A 19,619-nucleotide genomic window follows, 5' to 3' on the forward strand; every position below is an offset into this window, starting at 1 on the left:
TAAAGGGTTGACTGGAAGTCAATTTTATAGGGAGAAAGGGGGGATGGGAGGAAAGTAGGGGATTTAAGTTTTTATTTCCTATATCTGTGAAGTTATGTTGAATGAATAATAGATATGTTTTTTGTGTTAATTTATGATTTATATATGATTTATATATACATATGCAATCATATATTATTTATTTATGATTTATTATGATTTATACATATTTGGGATTAAGGTTGGGGTTTATTTTTTGTCTCTTTATTTTTTTGTTTGTATTTTATAATTATTATTTTGCTATTTTGCTATTATTTGATTTATTGATGTTATTTATTATTAGTGTTTCGTTATCGTTGTTTTGTTTAACGTTTTATTTCATCTATGTGTTTTTGTTTTGTATATGCATTTTAACTTTAATAAAGTTCCTTTTTAAAATATTTATATATAAAAAAAGACTTTCCATAGGTGTGGACGTTAATGTTATTTCTGTGTATATCCCACTGTGTGGTCAGATCTTCCTTCCTTCCTTCCTTCCTTCCTTCCTTCCTTCCTTCCTTCCTTTTCTCTCTCTTTCCTTTCTTTTTTTCATTTTTCTGTTCTTTCTTTCCGTCTCCTTTAAAACCAACTCATTTATTTAAGTGATATCAAGTTCTTGCATATGTGCATATTGTTTTAATTCCATGGCAGGGTGAGGAGATGGGGACTGTCCCTGCAAACAGAGAAACTGAGGAGGAGGAGGAGGAGAAGTTCTTCCAGGGCAGGGAAAAGGGAAAGGGCACCCACTCAGTCTTCCTTCTCTGCCTGCTTTAGCAGAGTAAGGCAGTGGCAATCAGCTTCTAGGGTCTCAGAGTTGTCACTGCTGAGAGGTGCTGTTCTTTGTACTAACCAAGAGTTTTCAGGCTCTTGGTTCCCGCAGAAAGTGTAGTATCGCTCAGAGATGTCAATTTCTATAGTGTTTTTCAGACAAGCCTTTCAAGCACCCTCTTGCTTGTCATGTTACTGCTTATCTCTGTTCATGTGCTGAATGGGGAAGAGAGACCCTCGTCATGTGCATGAGCATCTTGGCCAGCGGAGATTCACACTTCAAGCTCGATAAAAATAACATCTGCTTTGAAACTTCATGCGTGGTTCCCATTGCGTAAAATGTGGTTTTCCCTCTACCGGCTGCGTATCAAAGTAGCTTAAGTTAGAAGACAAAAGAACCCAGTGAATTTCAACATGCCTTGGAGCTCAATGAAATACCTGGGCAGAAGTCCTGGGGCCGGTGGGACACTTAAAAACAGCACAGTGGGCAGGAAAGAGCAGACATTTTTTAACCGACTCAGTGCCCCGTTTTACGCTCTTAAAAGTTGCTTAGAGACTCTTTACGTCGCAAGCGACCGCTAAACTGAATGAGCAGTATTATTATTTAATAATAATATTAATATTCAATAACAGGATTGCAGAATTGTAAAGTTGGAAGGGGCTCCCCAGGATCATCTAGTCCAACCCTCTGCGTGCAGAAATCACAAAGAATCCCTGACAGATGGCCATCCACCCTCTGCTTAAAAACCTCCAATGAAGGAGAGTCTGGGTCCTCTGCAGCAGCAGCAGCAGCAGCAGAGAACAAGCTTGTTCCATCTTCTGTGTGACAGCCCTTCAGGCTCTCATTTCACCAGGCTATCATATTTGGAGACGGGAAGCAATTGGGCAGAGAGGACTGTCCAGCACTTCCTCCGGCTGCTGCTGCCCTCTGCTGGTGGGAAGGAGAAGTGGCCAATGGCAGAAGTGCTGAGCACCCCTTCCTCGCCAGTTGTTTTCTTGCCCTCCATCCCACTGACAGGGATCCAGGTTCTACTACCAAGCCACTGTCTGGTTACAATCGCTGTTTTCAGGGGCGTTTTGTCTCGCTGATCTTGCCACCACCATTATGAATGATTAATTATTTAATTGGATGTCTATACCGCCCTATACCCGGAGGTCTCAGGGTGGTTCAGATAATAAAATCAAAATATAAAACCGCAAAATACATACAGTCATACCTCTTCTTGCGAACGCTTCAGGTTGCGTTTTTTGGGGTTAAGAAGGCGGCAAACCCAGAAGTGTTTACTTCCGGGTTTCGCCGCGCACACACGCGCAGAAGCACTCTATTGCGCTTCGCACCTGTGCAGAAGCCCCGCTCTGGTTACAGACTGGTTACAGAATGGCACCCCGTAACGGATCATGTCCGCAACCAGAGGTACCACTGCAATCAAAAGTGAAAACAATCCGATAAACCGCCCCCACGTGGGTCTTGGCCTGCCCTCCCTCTCTTTCTCTCTCTCTGCGTATGCGGAGTCAGCTGCTTGCACTGACCTGCTCAGAGCACAGCTGGTTCATGCCTTGGACCTGCAGCGAGCTCATGGGCATCTGCCCAGCCATTGGGTTCATATTCTGGACGTTGGCGTTCCCGCCGGCCATGGAGACAGTGATGCTCATGTTGTTATACATTCCCTGCTGGGCTGGCGGAGGTTGGGTCTGCCCAGCTTGGCCAAAGACACTGCAGACCAAAGAAAGAGAGAGAGAGAGAGAGAGAGAGAGAGATTTTGTTACGCACAGGGGACAGAGCAACTTGCCAGATTTTCAGGGGTGCCAATTTTGTGTGTGCCGCTTGCCCCCCAAAAGCTTTCCTGGGTCCTGGAACTTTTAAAACGTGGGAGTAAAGCCTATGGAGGCGTGGGCTCTGCACCCTCGGGCCTGGCTTACTTGTTACTCCCCATGGGTCCTTGCTGCCAGGTCTTCATATCGGGCGATTGGTACCCAGGCGTTGGCGGAGCCGACTGGAGCATGGGGCTCTGAGAAGGAGGGATCTGCGGCGACATCAAGGGGCTGCTGGGGCTGAGTGACGGAGCAAATCCCGCCTCCCCTTGCTGATTCATTCCTGGGGAAAGAAGAGAAGAACAATCCTCAGGATGAACCTACGTGAACCCCAGAGGACCCAGAACGCCACCTGCCTAGAGGTCCCTACTTAAGGACTGGTGCCGTAGACCTTCCTCCCAATACCCTGCTGTCTGTGCCAGCTGTTAAGGAGGGGGGAGACTGGGAAATCCACCTGCACGTCCACCTGCACGCCAAGGCCTATAAGAACTGCTGCTGCTGCTGCTACCAGCCAGGAGGACTCCCCTGCTCAGCGCCTGAAGGCCCCAGTCCTGCCACTCACCACCTGGCCCAGGGTGGGGCCTGATGGGCTTTATAAAGGACTGTTGCCGCCGCTGCTGCTGGGCAGAGAGGGCTCCATTTTGTTTTGTTTTGTTTGTTTAAATTCCTGTTATTTTTTACCTATGTTATTTTAAACTGTATTAAGGATGTGTTCTTAGTTTTAGATTTTGATTTATGTCAAAATTGTTTTCTATTAGGTTGTGTATTTTTTGATGTGGTTTATGTATTTTTTGTGACTTTTGTAATTGTACTATTGCTGTATTGTTTTGATATTCGACTGGAAGCCGCCCAGAGTGGCTGGGGAGACTCAGCCAGATGGGCGGGGTACAAATAAAAAATTATTATTATTATTATTATTACCTGGCGCCTGCTGACCTCAAAACCTGCATTTCATTCAGCTGGAAATCTTAATTTATGTTGTTGCCATTTTGCTCATTTACCTTATGACAGAATTGTTGGGTTGCTTATAGGTCCTTTTTATATAACTCTTGGAGCAAGCTATAAAGAATGTAAGTAAGCAAATAAGATGCTGCCTAAGCTGCCAGGCAGTTGCAAGACTTTATCTTCAGGGGGAAAGACTGGGAATCCTGCAAAATCTGAGTTGGGATTCAGACACCAGGTAGTTCCAGCGACCCCCAATTTCCTGGCTTACATGGCAGGCGGCCTGACAGGCCTTGGCCATCAGTAGATCTCATGGATGAGTTTGTGTCAGGACTTATCTTGAAGGCAGAGGAGCCTAGAAAGCGGTAAGTATAAGGCTAACTGCTAACAAGCATCTGAAGAACATACTTGTTTCTGCCACACCCACACCTTAGAATCACATGACTTCCCCCAAAGAATCATGGGAACCATAGTTTACCCCTCACAGAGGTACAATTCTTAGCTTCCTCAAGAAACTACACTTCCCACAATTCTTTGGTGCTTCAAATGTCTGGGGTAGATGTGACTAGTTGAAAGGCAAATCCATTTGCACACACTACTTAGCAGACCTAGTGACCTTGAGGGTCATATTTCATTAAACTGGGAATACAAATTTACGTTGTTGTGATTCTGCTTGTTCACCTTATGTTAGAATTGCTTAGCTGTTTATCAGCCCCGTTCATGCAATTTTTGTAATATTTCTGCATTGTCTTCCCTCTGTTTTTTTTTTATTACTTTGTTTTCTGCTCTGGGATTGAAGACACTCCAAAAAGAGTGTGCTACAAACACTGCAAAGAAATAAAGGGCTGCCGACCCATTCCCTTTTGCCTTACTCTCACACCAAACAGGCGCTGCGGGATTTTTGAAGCACAGAAAACCTTGCAAAAGTGTGTTTGACTAGACAAAGCTGGGAGGAGCACACAAGGCCCTCTTAAACCTTTCCAGCCTTCTGAATTCTCTGCCTCCAGCTGGAGGCGGAACTGTCCATGAGAGATGCAAACGATCATTTTCTGCCCAGAAGTTGGAGAGGAAAAAGTGTTAAGTAGCCAGACTACGATTAGCTTTGGCAAAGCCCTTCCCTCACCTCTCTCTCTCTCTGAGTAAGGCACAATGGAGCAGAATCCCACCCCCCCACCCCCTTAAGCAGGCCCAGCCCGGGACGCACCTGATCCCGAATACTGGAAGATGTTCTGCTGCATCTGAGGGTTCATGCCAGAGCCGAACTGCCCTCCTCCGACTCCTGCCATCATCCCTCGGTTCACCATGCTGTTGCGACCGGCCAGCGCCGCCTCGGGGTTGGACGCCAGCTGCGAGAAAGGGCTGGTGGAGGTAGGGGGGTTTCCTGGGCTCGTACCATAGTTGGGGGGGAAGGCGAACTGCTGCGGGGGAGCCTGGGGGAGGCGCCCGCCCCCCATCTGCACGGGGACCCCGGCCGAGGGGGGGAGGTTGCCCGCGAAACTTTGCTGCTGCCTCATCAGCATGGCTCGTTGCTGCATCAGCTGCCTCTGCCGGTGCTGCTGGCTGTACAGCTCCCTCTGGCGCTGGGCCAGCATCTGAGCGTTCAGGGGGGGCTGAGGAGGACAAGGAGGAAGAACACAAAGAGGGCCAAGAGTTACAGAATTGGGATTTGAAATTCACAGCATGTTACACCCTGAAAGAAAACTATATGAAAATGATGTACCGTTGGTATTTAACTCCCAGTAAATTAGCAAAAATGTATAAAACAGGGTCAAATATAAGTGGGAAATGTAAGGGAAAAGAAGGCACCTTTTATCATATGTGGTGGACATTTAAGGTAGGAAAAGGATTCTGGGAGACGATATATAATGAACTGAAAAAAATGTTTAAAACAACATTTTCTAAAAAACCTGAAGCCTTAGGAATTTTAGGTGCCAAAATCCCAAGAGAGCAGAAAAAACTATTTATGTACACAGCCACGGCCACGCGGATGCTACTAGCCCAGAGATGGAAAGAATATAAAGTCCCTACCAGAGAAGAATGGCAGATCAAGTCGATGGAGTATGTTGAAATGGCAAAAATGACTGGGAGAATCAGAAATCAGGAAGACCAAAACTTTATTAAGGAATGGGATAAATTTATAATTTATCTCAAAAACCATTGTAAACAGTTAAAACTGTTAGCAGGACTGGAATAACACTTGTAGTTTGATGGTGAATTTTGGACATAATGGAGATGTAAAAGATTTGGATTATTATAAAAGATGCAGGAGGAAATGACTAACAATAGGACCCACAAAGGGGAGGAGGGAAGTCCAGGAGATTCTTTGGAATCTTGACTGTAAAACTTTGATTTGAAAAGCAAATAAACAAACATATTTACAGTATATCTATATCTATCACAAATAGCCCAGGAGCCCGGAAGTGCAGACACTTGGGGGGGGGGGGGAAACACAACCAAACAGTGGAAAGATCATGCAGTTCTGCCCTGTGTCCTCCACAAACCTTCCCAAGCTCAGTCTGGTCTTCAGAAGAGCCTGTTGGGCTAAGGCCACTGGCCCACCCATAGCAGCATCCTGTTCTCACATAGGCCCATGATGGGAAAAATCCACAAGCGGGACCTGAGCACAAGGACACACCCTCCCTTCCTGCAGCCTGCCCATTACACGGCAGGATCTGCAGAGTCACAGCAGGCGGCCCCAGAGGTCCTTAAAAGATGCAGAAGTCAGTTTGGAGCAACACCGCTGCAACCTAAAGGTCTCTTCCTTGTTCAGCTGTGGTGTGGAGCAACCGTGAGCAAATATTCCTGCTCTCTTGTTGTTGCTGTTGCTGTGTTTGATGCAGCTGCTAGCTTGGGGGGGGGGGAGTGTGGAGATACACCAGCTGCCTCTCTTGCTCGCCTTGAAAAACAGCTGCTGCTTGTCTCTATGACTATGTATATTCGTTCCTTTACAATCCTATGCCTTATAGCCCACAAGCTTATCCCTCCCCCCCCAAAAAACAGGCTGCTTGGAAACTCAACCCAACTCCTTTCCGTTTCCTCTTGCCCAGCTTGATGAGACTCTCCACATTTTGCAAGCGAGAACTGCTTAAGAATGTAGCAAGAGCCCTTGGGGTGGTTTAAAAGAGGACTGGAGAAATTCATGGGAGGCAGCCGGGCTTCTGAATGCCGGCTGCTGGAAACCGAAGGCGGGGGAAATGTCCTTGTTCTGCTCCCTTGTTTCCCATAGGCATCTGGTTGGCTACTGTAGGAGAGGAGCTGAACTAGATAAGCCTTTGGCCTGATCCAGCAGGCTGCTCCTATGTTCTAATCACCTTTCCCAGCAGCTGCAGAATATTACTCTCTCGGGAGCAACCAGAACCCCATACATGGGAGCAGGTATTCACGGAATTCACTGATGCTTCCTGTTTGATGTCCTAGTAATTCCTGGCAACACATGTGCTGTTTTCACTGCTGGTGCTACTCTTAGTCGATATATCCAGAGATGACAATTTGAAGCAAGCTGTTTTTAAAATTATCTATTGGGAGTATCCCTCCATCAAGTGTACTGATTCAAGAGGGGTGGTTGCTGGGTGAAGAAGTGATCACTGAGCATAAGCCATTGGTGGTTGTTCTTGTGCAGAAGTCACAAAACCTTACAGAAACCTGGTTGCTGATTTGCCTACCAGGCCAAGTTCCAGGTGCTACTGTCAGTATGTTGTTGTTGTTGCTTAGTCGTTTCTGACTCTTCGTGACCCCATGGACCATAGCACGCCAGACACTCCTGTCTTCCACTGCCTCCCGCAGTTTGGTCAAACTCATGTTCGTAGCTTCGAGAACACTGTCCAACCATCTTGTCCTCTGTCGTCACCTTCTCCTAGTGCCCTCCATCTTTCCCAACATCAGGGTCCCCTCCAGGGAGTCTTCTCCTCCCATGAGATGGCCAAAGCACTGTCAGTATATAAAGCTCTTAACAACTTGGGGCCAGTTTACCTATGATATCACCTTACCCTAATTGTGCCCACTTGATCGCTTTGAACAGCAGAACTGGTCCTCTTGCAAGTGCCACATAACACCCGTTCCACATCATAAGAACTCAATCTTTGAGAGTGGCAGAACCTACACTTTGGAACTCCCTGCTTCTTGATATCAGGCAGTTGCCTTCACTGTACTCCTTTTGGTGCCGGATAAAATCATTTCTGTTCAGGCAAGCAGCTTACCCAGATGTCTAGAGGGTTGATGTGAGTCCCAATCTGTTTTTAATTGTTATTTTAATTATTCAAACGTTTTAATTTTTTTGAAATAAATGACTAGAATAAACAAACAAATAACAGAAAGCAAAGCCCAGCCTTTTCCAGATTAAACAGTGTATGTGTTTAAACAGTGTATGTGTTTTGAATTGTGGTGTTGGAGGAGACTCTTGAGAGTCCCATGGACTGCAAGAAGATCAAACCTATCCATTCTTAAGGAAATCAGCCCTGAGTGCTCACTGGAAGGACAGGTCGTGAAGCTGAGGCTCCAATACTTTGGCCACATCATGAGAAGAGAAGACTCCCTGGAAAAGACCCTGATGTTGGGAAAGATTGAGGGCACAAGGAGAAGGGGACGACAGAGGACGAGATGGTTGGACAGTGTTCTCGAAGCTACGAACATGAGTCTGACCAAACTGCGGGAGGCGGTGGAAGACAGGAGTGCCTGGCGTGCTATGGTCCATGGGGTCACGAAGAGTTGGGCACGACTAAACGACTAAACAACAAGTGTAGCTCCAACCCTGGCACTGGTTGGTGCCAAGCTCTACAAATACGTGGCCTCAGCTGTGCTGGCCCCAATGACCACAAAGGCATCGTTTACCTGTGGCGCCATCTGCTGCTGCATTCCTGTCCTCATGCCGATGCCACCTGCAGAGTTCACCGCAAACTGGTTCAGGATAGCCTGCCGATTTTGGTGTATCAACTACAGAGAAGGCAAGAAGGGAGACCTTAGGGTGTGACAGGCTGCCGTTTGGGCACAGCTGCACTTTGGCTAACAACACTCGCTGCAAGAGAGCCTCCAGGAGAGGTTTGGAGAAGCAGGGAAGGATGCCATCTTTTACCTGTTCTTGGAATGGCAGAGCAAAAAAAGCCTGGGGCGGAGAGGGGGAACCTTGCACACAAAAAATGCTCCCAGGAATTGCCACCAGGAGGGTTGTTTGCATGTTAAGAGAAAGTCCAGTGATGAAAGCAGCTGTGCAGATAAGGGAGGGAGAGGTGCAGCTGTGCCTGGACCAAATCTTGCAGGGAGCCTTTGGGAGCTGGACAGAGCGTGTTCCAGTGGTCCCTCCACCTACTTCCCCAAAATGGCCCCAATCTCCTTAAAATGCAGTACAATTGAACCTTGTGCGCATTTAAATAGCACGGTTTCAACCATACGCAATTGAAGGCAGGCTGAGTGAAATTGTGTGAGTTTGACAACAACAACAACAAAAACGACAAACAATAAATGCAAGCAATGTGGAGAACTTGAAATCTCTTTCTGCGCTGTGTCCGCTTGGGGGTTTCCTGGTGGGGAAAGAGCTTTTAAACTTCCTGGCTTGCTTGGGGGGGGGGGCATGTACGTGAACATGCTGGTTGTGGGATGCTCTGGCAAGACCTTGCGCAAGCACCCCTAGGCTTCTGAAGGAAATAATAATAATAATAATAATAATAATAATAATAATAATAATAATAATTTATTATTTATATGCCACCCATCTGGCTGGGTTTCCCCAGCCATTCTGGGCAGCTCCCGAAAGAATATTAACAATAATAATAATAATAAAGCGACAAAACATCAAACATTTAAAAACTTCCCCTAAACAGGGCTGCCTTCAGGTGTTTTCTAAAAGTCAGATAGTTGTTTATTTCCTTGACATCTGATGGGTGTTCCACAGGGCGGGTGCCACCACTGAGAAGGCCCTCTGACTGGTTCCCTGTAACCTCACTTCTCACAGGGAGGGAACTGCCAGAAGGCCCTCGGTGCTGGATCTCAGTGTCCAGGCTGGACGATGGGGGTGGAGACTCTTACTGGGGCATGATCTCCCTCTCTCCCCTTTCCCTTCTAGCTGCAGGGAGGAGTTTGGTTCCATGTGACTTTTGTGTACACCCGGAACCCTTGGAACTGAACCCCCGTGCGAGATGCAACCATGTTGTGATCATTGGTGCCCTCCAGTGACACAGAAGGGGAGCTAGAGGCCTACCAGCCAAGGCCATGGGACTCTGGCAAGCAAAGGGACCAGCCGCACTGCGTGGGAGCTCACCTGCTGCTGCCCCTGGAGCCTCTGCTGCAGCTGCAGTCGCAGCTGGTTGGGGGCTGTCGGAGGCCTGCTGAGCGCCTGCCGTGGCTGCATCCCCATGTTGGTGGGGTAGGCCCCACGCGGCGGCGGGACCTGGACTGGCATCGACCCAAAGGACTGCTTCTGCCGGACCATGCCGGGGAAAGGGCCAGGGAGGTTGGTGGTGGGGGAAGCAGAGGGGTAAGCTTGTGGGTACATGCCCGGCTTCTGATCCATCATGAGAGGCGGCGGTGGCGGCGTGGCTTGCTGGGGCTGGAACCTCTCCGTCAGCGCTTCCAGGCCGCCTCCCTGCTCACAGAGAAGGAAACAAAAGCGTGAGGCCACATTGCGTTTCGACATGGTTCCAAACATGCAGCACCTTCTGCGACTTTAAGGGCTACTTCACTGTTGCCCGGCTGCAAACCCAGGTGAGTCACTGGCAAAGTGGACCTTTGGCCAGGGAGCGGCAGCCTCTCTCAACTCTGCAGGGCAGAAGTGTTCACAAAACTGTTCACCCAGAACACTTTTAGGTGCATGCGCAAAACACCTAGGTGTAATTTTTTATTATTAAAAGTAGTGTACAAAGTGGCTTTCAATTGCTTACGACTAGAAGAAATAACCCACTGACAGGTTTTCCCTGGCAGGAGAGGTTTCGATTTTGGCTGACTTCTGGCACCTGAACCACAAAGGGGGGGGGAAATGGCTGCAGCATCCGAATATGGAAAGATTCACTGCAGGGGTGGTGGCTGTGGGTGGGTGGGGGGGACAGTTCAGTGCCCCTTTTCACACATGCTCCTTTTATTGTTGAGGCGAGACCCTCCCCTCTCTCACACCCCCCTCCTACTTCAGCTCTTGGCCACACTTTCTTGGGAATGCGTTCTGAATCTACCGTAGTAAAAGCTCCAAAACCCTGAAATGTGTGTTCTGGTGGAGACAGGGAGAGATCTTCTGCTGCGTCCTCAACATTCATTGTTTTCCACTCCTCTTTTAAGGCAGTTTTATGTCAGGACTAAGTCCCTAGCCTTTATTGGTGGGCGCAGCCTCAAACTTTGATGCTGAATGGATATGTTGTATTAAAACCAACCAGAAGCTGATGCACTAAATGAAATTACCAAATAGCACCTGTAGAGTTTCCATCTTTGTAGAATCTTACTTGTGGAATCAGCATCTCAGAGTTTAAGGGCTTATACATACTTAGATGTCCTTCACTCTTTCCAGGCTTGGTCAGCGCTTTAAAGCTCTGTGCCCAAGTGCTTCCTCCTCCTCCCCTTTCTTTTTTTGTTCCAGAGCTTTCCTAGTGCAAACTCGCTCTTTAAAGCTCAGTTGGAGCAAATAGTAATCTGCGAAAAACCCAAATTGTCATTTGTTCTGATTGAGTGCTGAAGAGCAAGTGTGCACTAGGAAAGCTCAGGGCAAAGAACACACCACCACCACCACAACAACAACAATGCACAGAGCTTTTAAGCGTGGACCTCTGCTTGGAAAGAGTGGGGCAAAAGTTAAGTGTGGATATGCCCTAAATCACTGGTACAAAGAAGGGAAGAGTGGATACCTTTAGGAATGCCTCTGTAACAGAGAGACTATGGTGCATAAAGAGAGGCTTTTGAATCCAGCTTTTACAGGGTAAGGGGCTCATGGGCTACTCCTGTTCTTTGCTACTTTTCAAGCAAGCGCTCCACCCGCTGGGCCGCCTTCTCAAGTAGCAAACTGGAGCAGGTCTCGGGGCTCTGACATCTAAGAGGCAGCTTGCTACCTGGACCAGTTTGTCGATGCCAAGCGCTCGGTCCAGCTCTGCCAGCTCGTTCTCGTCTTTGCCGCTCAGGAAGGATACCAGCTGCTCGAGAAGAGCCTTCTCGTCATTTCGCCCCTCCGGGGTGGTGGGAGGGCACAGGAGCTCATCGAGCTGAGAAGTGATGCAATGGCTGTAGGGATGCAAACGAGGAAGGTGAAGGAATCGAAAGGCACTTGGTTATCTACAAGAAAAAACAGTTTACAGTGGTACCTCTACTTACGAATAACTCTACTTACGAATGTTTCTACTTACGAACGGAGCTCCGTCCGCCATCTTGGATGCAGTTTAGATAGGATTTTTTCTACTTACAAATTTTTAGATAGGGTTGCTTCGACTTACGAATTTTTTCTCCCAATGCATTCCTATGGGATTCAACTTACAATTTTTTTCTACTTACAAATGTGCGTTCGGAATACATTAAATTCGTAAGTAGAGGTACCACTGTACTTCACTATGGGCCCATCTGCTAATGCACAAATGATTGTTTGGGGGTCTGCAAGGGAAAACCATCAGTGCGCTCTTGGGTATAAAATTAGTTTGCGGTTTCCAAAAATCTGGGGGCATCCCTGCAAAGACCAATGAACTCCATCCACCAATGTTTGTTTAGTATTCCAATGAACACAACAAAACTAAGGTTGGGCTGGAAGCTCCATCTGCCTGGCTCTGCAGTTGGTATCCGTTAGAAGCCAGCCAAATGTCCCTGGCAGCCCACAAGCAAGGCATGAAGACAATGGGCTTGTCCCCAGCATCACTTAAGCAGAGGGGCACAACCTCTGCAGAGAGAAGCATCTCCTCCTCCACGAATCTTTAAAGTCATTTCGGTTGTTTTGTCCTCTGAGAGGAACCAATGAGGCTGACCTTGTTCCAGTACAGGCTAGTCAGTTAGACTAGAACTGGGAACTTTTCTATCCAAGTTATGTTTCCGACAATAAATGACTTTGCTATTTTCCTTACCTACAAGCATCTCTGTGTGTGTGTGTGTGTGCTTGTGCGTGCGATTGCAACAGGGAAAAGTATGCTCTCTAACCAAGATTCAACTCCTTAATGTTGCCTTACTCTGCATACTAAAATGGTTTCGACAGGTAATTGGAACTCAATACTTGGGACAGGCTGGTCTAGTACTCTAACCACTACACTGTACCGACTGCTTCCTGAGTCCATGTTGTCAGCCCCTGGGCACTGCCCCCCTTGCAGTTTACATCCTCAGTTAAGTGCCCAGCTGGTTCCCAGTGTCACCGATAAAAACAACAGCTTCTAAGCAGAGCATGTCCTTAGAAACTGGGGCAGGCTTTGGGGAAAAGAGCTAGCAGGAAACAGAACCCTACCCCTCACTCTCTCTCGTGTGCCCCCACTCCCTCCCTGCGATCTGCAAAGCTATTTCCAATCTCAAAGTTGTGTGGGCGTGTAATAATCCTGATGATGGGGCTAACTGAAGTCAAAGGGGTGGCTGGGCCTGGCATCACCAGGGGGAAGGACATCACGCTCACTGGAAAGAGTCAGGAAGCCAGAGGCCCCCTCCCTGCCATGCCAAAACTTCCTGAGGAGCCAGCAAGTCTACACAGTTTGCTCCAGATGAGCACCACATGTAAATCACAGGCTGGGGAGGGGGATATCCAGCCTAACCCCAGGGTTGCCAATGCACATGGTTGATGGCAAGAGAAGCAAGAATAGGGATGACAGGGATAGAGCAGCAGAAACTTTAAACTGGTCCATAACAAGGCATCGCTTATGCCTTCTCCCCCACTACAATCCCACAGCTAAAATTCTGCACCAAGATGCACTGATGCTGTTCTATAGGACTGTCTGTCTCCAAAGTGTGCAGCAATGGCACAGGAATCTCCCACCAAGGAGATTCAGGGGCTGCAAATGGTGAGGCACAAAAATCAAGCTCAATGGCTGGTTCAGATAGATTAGAAGGCGGCAGCAACCTGGGCTCGTGGCTGAGCTTACACTCAACATGGAACCAGAGGCGGTTCTGGCCTTTTAACAGCGTTGCACCTGCATGAGGTGCATGTTTTCTGTATTCACACTTTGAATTTTTGAAATATGCACTTGAATAAAAAGTTTGATGGAAACCAGCTCTAAATAAGGAGCAGGAGATGTATAACCAGGTTGAACGGAAAGGGTGAAGTCCGGAGGGTGGCAACATGAGAACGGGCCTTTTCTGTGGTGGCTCCCCCTTTCGGAAATGCTCTCCCCAGGGAGGTTTGCGCCTGGCGCCTTCATTATGTATTTGTAGGTGCCAGGAGAAAATGTTCCTCTTCCACCAGGCCTTTGGCTGATTTATATTCTACACCCTTTTTAAATGTGTCTATGGGAAGGGGGGGGGTTATTGTTCTGCTGTTTTGCTTTACTTGTTTTATTCCGTGAATTGCCCTGAGATCTTATGATTAAGAGCTGTATATCAATCTTAAAAAGAAAGAAAGACAAAGACAAGGGTGAGGGGAAAAAACTCTTGCATTTCCAGCATCCAAAGTAGGAGCAAGGCCAGGTTATTATTCATGCGAATGGATGCAAGCCGGTGGATGGTCTGGAACATGAAAAGGAGACCTAGACTGTTCTCTTCAGTCTGAATTTGTACACACAATGGCGTGACGGCTGCTTGAGAGGCAAGCTCTTCCAAAGAGCAGCTCGGCACATGGATCCAGCATGTGTTGTGGAGGTGTAGTGAAAACTGACAGATTTGCACAATGATTATTTGGCCAGAAGGCTCCATAAACCAGCTTCTGCCGTGTGTGCGTTGATGCTTGTTTGTGTGAATCAGAACCTAAATTTTCAGGCAAAAGTCCCCTTGTGGTTCAGGACCCTCTATTTTTCCAGATTCCCAGAGAGGATGTCTGGTGAGATGTGCAAGAAAAGCTGAGCTAGAAGCACAGAGAGTCACGCGCATGGCCTCAGGGACAGCACCGCGGAAATGCCAGTGTGTTGTGGGAGTGAAGAGCGTGGGCACCTGAGCTCTTTTCAGCTTTCCCTGGGGGAAAAAGGGGTGGAAAAGCACATTTCAAGTTCTTATATGCACTTTTGCACAAAGTAACTGGCAAGTTTTGCTGCCAGAGGCTTAGTAACAGCTTTTGAAAATAAGATCGGGCAAATTCTTGGAGGGAGATTGGTCTATCAATGGCTGCCAGTCACAGTACCTAAATGGAACAGTCATGTTCAGAGGCAGTCCACCTCTGAACAGCTGTTGAAGGAGGGCACACAGTGTGTGTGTGTGTGTGTGTGTGTGTGTGTGTGTGTGTGTGTTGCAGGCTTCATGCCCTGTTCGTGGGCTTCCTGGAAGCAACTGGGTGGCTACTTCTGAAAACAGGAGTGGCGGATTGGAGGGAGCCTTGTGTTCTAATTCAGCAGGGCTCCTTTGTATGGCTGTGAAAAAACCTGCTTGAGCACCTGACACCTGCTGAAGACTCAGAAGCAAGATGGGAGCTGAGCAAGGTTTTCACCCAGTGGTCGAGCGTCCTCCTGGCCTTCCATCATGCCTTACAAATTTGATTAACAAAAACCAAGCGAGACAGCAAACACTTGCAAATTCATAATTATGCAAGCTGGAGCCACAGAATTCTGCTTATTTGCAAGTGTAAAACATTGGTTTGTTTTTAGCGGAGTGGACTTGGACCTAATCAGGGAGGTGACATGGAGGCCAATGCTTGAAGGTCTGCTTCCCAGGTCCCACCCCACCCCAGCCTCCAATAGCTGACCCCCCCCCCCACAATGCAATCAATGGAACGTGACTGCTAGAATAAAAATGGCTAGGAAAGCAAACGGTCCAAAGGTGCCTGAAGCTGCAGAGCCAAGCTGTGTGGTGAGGAAGACACCTGCTTCAGGTGCACAAGGGAAGCCTGGGCTATTCAGACAGGTTTATGCGATGATATTTTACGGCCCACCCTATCCTATGGGATTAGGGTGAAGGACAGTTATTTTAACGCACCTCCTAAACAACCCTGTCCTAGAGGTTTCCCCCATCAAGGCAATGGAAGCTATTGAAGTAAAAGAAACCACCCAAACAGTAAGGAAATTAAACACTGCACTTTACAAAAGAAAGGGACGTTAACTATGGAGAAAGCAGTTTCATTCCCCCCACCCCACCTACTCACATTTCCTCGCCTCGGTTAACAATCCCTCATAATGCAAAATAACCAGCTTGCTCCCTCCCCTAAGACAAAGTCTAGGGGGAAAATATAGAGGGAAAACCCCACACAAGACTTCCTATGGCTGCTGCAGCTGGTCCTCAGATCGCCCTGCTGTGGGTGCTCCTTGAAGGAGATCTTCAGAGAAGAAGGAAGGGAGCAGTTGTTGTCGTCCCCCCGCCCCACTCCCGCTCGGCATAGATCTTGCAGCAAGCCCCAATAACAGCCCCCTGGGGAAAGCTTGCCTAAGAACAAAGGGGATTGTAATGAACTCTGAGTATTGAGCTCCATCTTAGCTTCAAGGCGGCTTGCCAAGAGCAAAACTGGGGCGCCAGGCCAGGAAGCTGAAATTGGACCCTCTCCCACTCAAGAGAGCTAATGGACTGGGGCTCCCTCCTGGTCCCCCCCCCCCCGAGCTCCTCTCTGCTCCAAAACAGTTTTATGTTCCTTGTTAAGAGGACGGGAGAGAGGATGCCTGGCGGGAAGGGGGAGAGGGAGGAGAAGGAGGTTTCTGTCCTGAAAATCCTGCCTTCCCAAGACAGCATGCAGTTTGCTCCCCGCTCCAATCCCCCTTTCCCACTGCAGTGAGAAAAATGATTGTTTCCATATCCAAGGGCAAGTATTGTGTCAGAGGCGTGTGTGGCATGGGCAGTAGCTGCAAGCTGGGAAGGCAGTATGGTGTGCTGTCTCTCAATTCAAGTAGAATGTTAATTTACAGAAGCAATAGCTTTGGGGCTAAGAAATGCTCTGGGCTTAGCCGTTTTGTCCATGCTTGTGCTGGTGGTTTATCTCCCCCAGGCAAACTGTAAACAGGAAGTCAAGATGACCAGATCGAGATTATATATCCTAGCTTGTGGGGGGAGGGGAGAGGCAGACCACCAGACCAGGTCTGGACGCAGAGGCACTAAGGGTTTGCTCACATTTCCGCTTGCCCTGTGCCTAAAAAAGCAAGAATTTGAGTGGTTTCCTTCTTGCCCTGTGTCCTTTCCCAGGGAAAACCCGTCTTCAGGGCTAAATCAGAGCAAACATCTATCTGGAGAAAACCTGAATTGCCATTTGCTTCAACTGAGCGCTAAAAAGTGCTTTCCCCCAGGGGTAAGTGTGAGGAAGCCTTCAGCCAGACCAGGGCTGAGCTCCAATTAGCACTGCAGCAGCAAGACTGTGGAATCAGCACAAGTCTTCCTCCCAGTTTCTGGCCCAGATCTGAACTGAATCTGTTTTTATATTTATAGCGTGTATATATATATATATATATAATCATGTTCATAATATGCAATTGTTTCTAGCTGCTTTTATATATGATAATGTTTTATGTATGCCATTATATTGTAAATTGCTTCAAGATGCCTTGTGAGAAGCGATTAACAGATGAAAGGAAATGAAAAACTCCTACGGATATTGCACATGGATATTTGCCCCCAAAGCTGGTCCCAGGATGGCCAGCTGCATATTGCCATCTCCAAATGGGCAAGAGCTCTCTTTGGCCGCTTTCAAACAGCACCACCGCTTTCAAACAGCAAGCAACGGCAGGGTGGGGGTGCGGAAGCCCCTATACTTACTCATCCGGTTTGCTTATAGGTCCCCGATTAATGGAGGTCATGAGGTTGTCTGCCCATGAGATCTGCTCCCCGATTGTTGGTTGACCGAACTGATGATCTGTGACTCCCAGTTCCAGCTCAGGCAATCCTGGGGGGAGGAAGGAAGGAGAGAAGAGAAGAGAAGAGAAGAGAAGTTACATGGCAGGATCCCACCCTGACATGGTCGGAAACTTCGGCTGGTGCAGAATCCAACGGCCAGGTTGCTCACCGGAGCAAGACGGTCTGAGCATATTCCACCAATCCTGATCCGACTGCACTGGCTACCGATTAGTTTCTGGGCCCAATTCAAAGTGCTGTTTTTGATTCATAAAGCCTTAAATGGCTCAGCACCACCATAACTCAAGGACCGCCTCTTCCCATATGAACCTACCCGGACCCTGAGATCATCATCTGAGGCCATCCTTCGTGTGCCTCCTCCGTGAGAGGTCCGGAGGCTGGCAACAAAAGAGCGGGACCTTCTCTGCGGTGGCTCCCCGTCTGTGGAATGCTCTCCCCAGGGAAGTGCGCCTAGCATCCTCACTATACACATTTAGGTGCCAGGGAAAACCTTCCTTTTTAACCTGACTTGATCTACATCCTATACTCTTTTTAAAATGCTGGCTCTTTTTTGGGGTGGGGGGGTGGGGGGGTGGTTATTGGGTTGTTGGTTTTGTTTAGATTTTATGTATTTGGTATTTTATGTGAACCGCCCTGAGACCTTCGGGTATAGGGCGGTATAGAAATAATAATAATAATAATAATAATAATAATAATAATAATAATAATAATAATGCGGTGAGACTAAAAGAGAGGGTGGGAGGACATCAAGGATGGCGGTGGCCGAGGCTAATTAGAAAGGAGTTTAGCACATCTAGGTGTCCAGGTCAAGGCGAGTGGCAACACAGCGGGAAATGTTCTGCTCAGCCAGCAGAGCTGCATTGAGAATTGCAGAACAAGCTGGGAGTCAGAAGGCATGCTCTCCTAAACTCCAGGAGCTCCACTGTCACAAGGCCAGGTGCTGCCAAAGCCCAGCGGGGCACAGGAGGGCAAGGAGGGACCTGCTGGGCTCACGATATGCCAGTCTTAAGCTTCTCTTGGTATGCCCATAAAGGCTGCATGGCTGGAGGGAGCTCCCTGCGGATACAGGTTGTCGTTATTGTTATTATCATTATTATCATTTATTAATTAAATTTGTACACCGCCCTTCATCTCAGCATAAAAAAATGCAAGATAAAACACACAAAATACATATTAAAAGCAAGAGCAAAAACAAATAGGTTTTGAACTAAATGTTCCTGCAGCAGAAGACCCAGCCATAATGCTTCCTTAAGCCTTCCAAGTAATGGAAAAAGGTTGCTGGGGAGTGAAATGACAAAACCAGGAAAGTGTGTGTGTGTGTGTGTGTGTGAGTGAGAGAGAGAGTAGCTGAGATAGACATCAGTGCACCAGGAGGTGTGTTGACAGTGAAAAATCAGAAATCTGTGAACGAGACTTTTATTCCTTTTTAAAGGGCCTCATTTTAAACTAAAGTGGTTTTTTTTAACACACACACACACACACACACACACACACACACACGTTTAAGGAATAATATTTCCAAGACTTAACTGGGGCTAATGAGGCTGCCAATGTAAAAGTTTTATTGTTGAATTCAATCTGTGTTCTTCAGCCACACGCCCGGTGTAAGAAGTTGAAAAGGCAGTGCAGGGTGAAATCTAAATGAGCGCAGGCATGTTCATCCAGCTGGCTCTGCCTGCCCAGGATGGGAGAGACAAAGCCGTATTAAAGGTTTCCTGCAGACTGCCAATTAACTGGCCCGGTCTTTTAGCCGATGCATTAAGGGATCCTTTCAAGGGCCTTTCAAGATCCACAAGAGACATCGTTTCAAATCCCCGTAAGGGAGGATGAGCCAATCAGAAGCTATGTTGCAAACGCTCAAAAACTTCTCTTCTTAATTATGGGCCAAAGTGATGGGGAAACTGCGTTTATTATTTGTGAGATAAGTGAGAAGAGGCGGTGTGTGTGTGTGCTGCTGAAGGCACTGAAAGAAGAAGAAGAGGAGGAGGAGGAGGAGGAGGACTAGGACGACTTTGGATTTGATATCCCGCTTTATCACTACCTGAAGGAGTCTCAAAGCGGCTAACATTCTCCTTTCCCTTCCTCTCCCACAACAAACACTCTGTGAGGTGAGTGAGGTTGAGAGACTTCAGAGAAGTGTGACTAGCCCAAGGTCACCCAGCAGCTGCATGTGGAGGAGTGGAGACGCGAACCCAGTTCACCAAATTACAAGTCCACTGCTCTTAACCACTACACCGCACTGG

General features: G+C 47.7%; 1 protein-coding gene across 11 annotated transcripts in view; it reads right to left on the reverse strand.

Annotated features, from left to right (window-relative positions):
• The window catches only part of NCOA1 (nuclear receptor coactivator 1), a 268,356-nt gene that overhangs the window by 6,568 nt on the left and 242,169 nt on the right, over positions 1-19,619 (reverse strand). For all 11 annotated transcript variants that reach the window (XR_009557408.1, XM_060273185.1, XM_060273179.1 and 8 more), the window contains 7 exons: positions 17,281-17,407; positions 11,559-11,727; positions 9,791-10,114; positions 8,368-8,469; positions 4,745-5,150; positions 2,707-2,881; positions 2,317-2,500 (listed from right to left, as the gene is read on the reverse strand). Coding sequence is in view for 10 of the 11 variants with exons in the window: in XM_060273185.1 (XP_060129168.1) it covers positions 2,317-2,500; positions 2,707-2,881; positions 4,745-5,150; positions 8,368-8,469; positions 9,791-10,114; positions 11,559-11,727; positions 17,281-17,407 (1,487 nt within the window). In the remaining variant the exon portion in view is untranslated. The remainder of the gene's footprint in view (positions 1-2,316; positions 2,501-2,706; positions 2,882-4,744; positions 5,151-8,367; positions 8,470-9,790; positions 10,115-11,558; positions 11,728-17,280; positions 17,408-19,619) is intronic.

This window comes from Zootoca vivipara, chromosome 3 (genome assembly GCF_963506605.1).
Source record: "Zootoca vivipara chromosome 3, rZooViv1.1, whole genome shotgun sequence".
In the NCBI taxonomy this organism is placed as follows: Eukaryota; Metazoa; Chordata; class Lepidosauria; order Squamata; family Lacertidae; genus Zootoca; species Zootoca vivipara.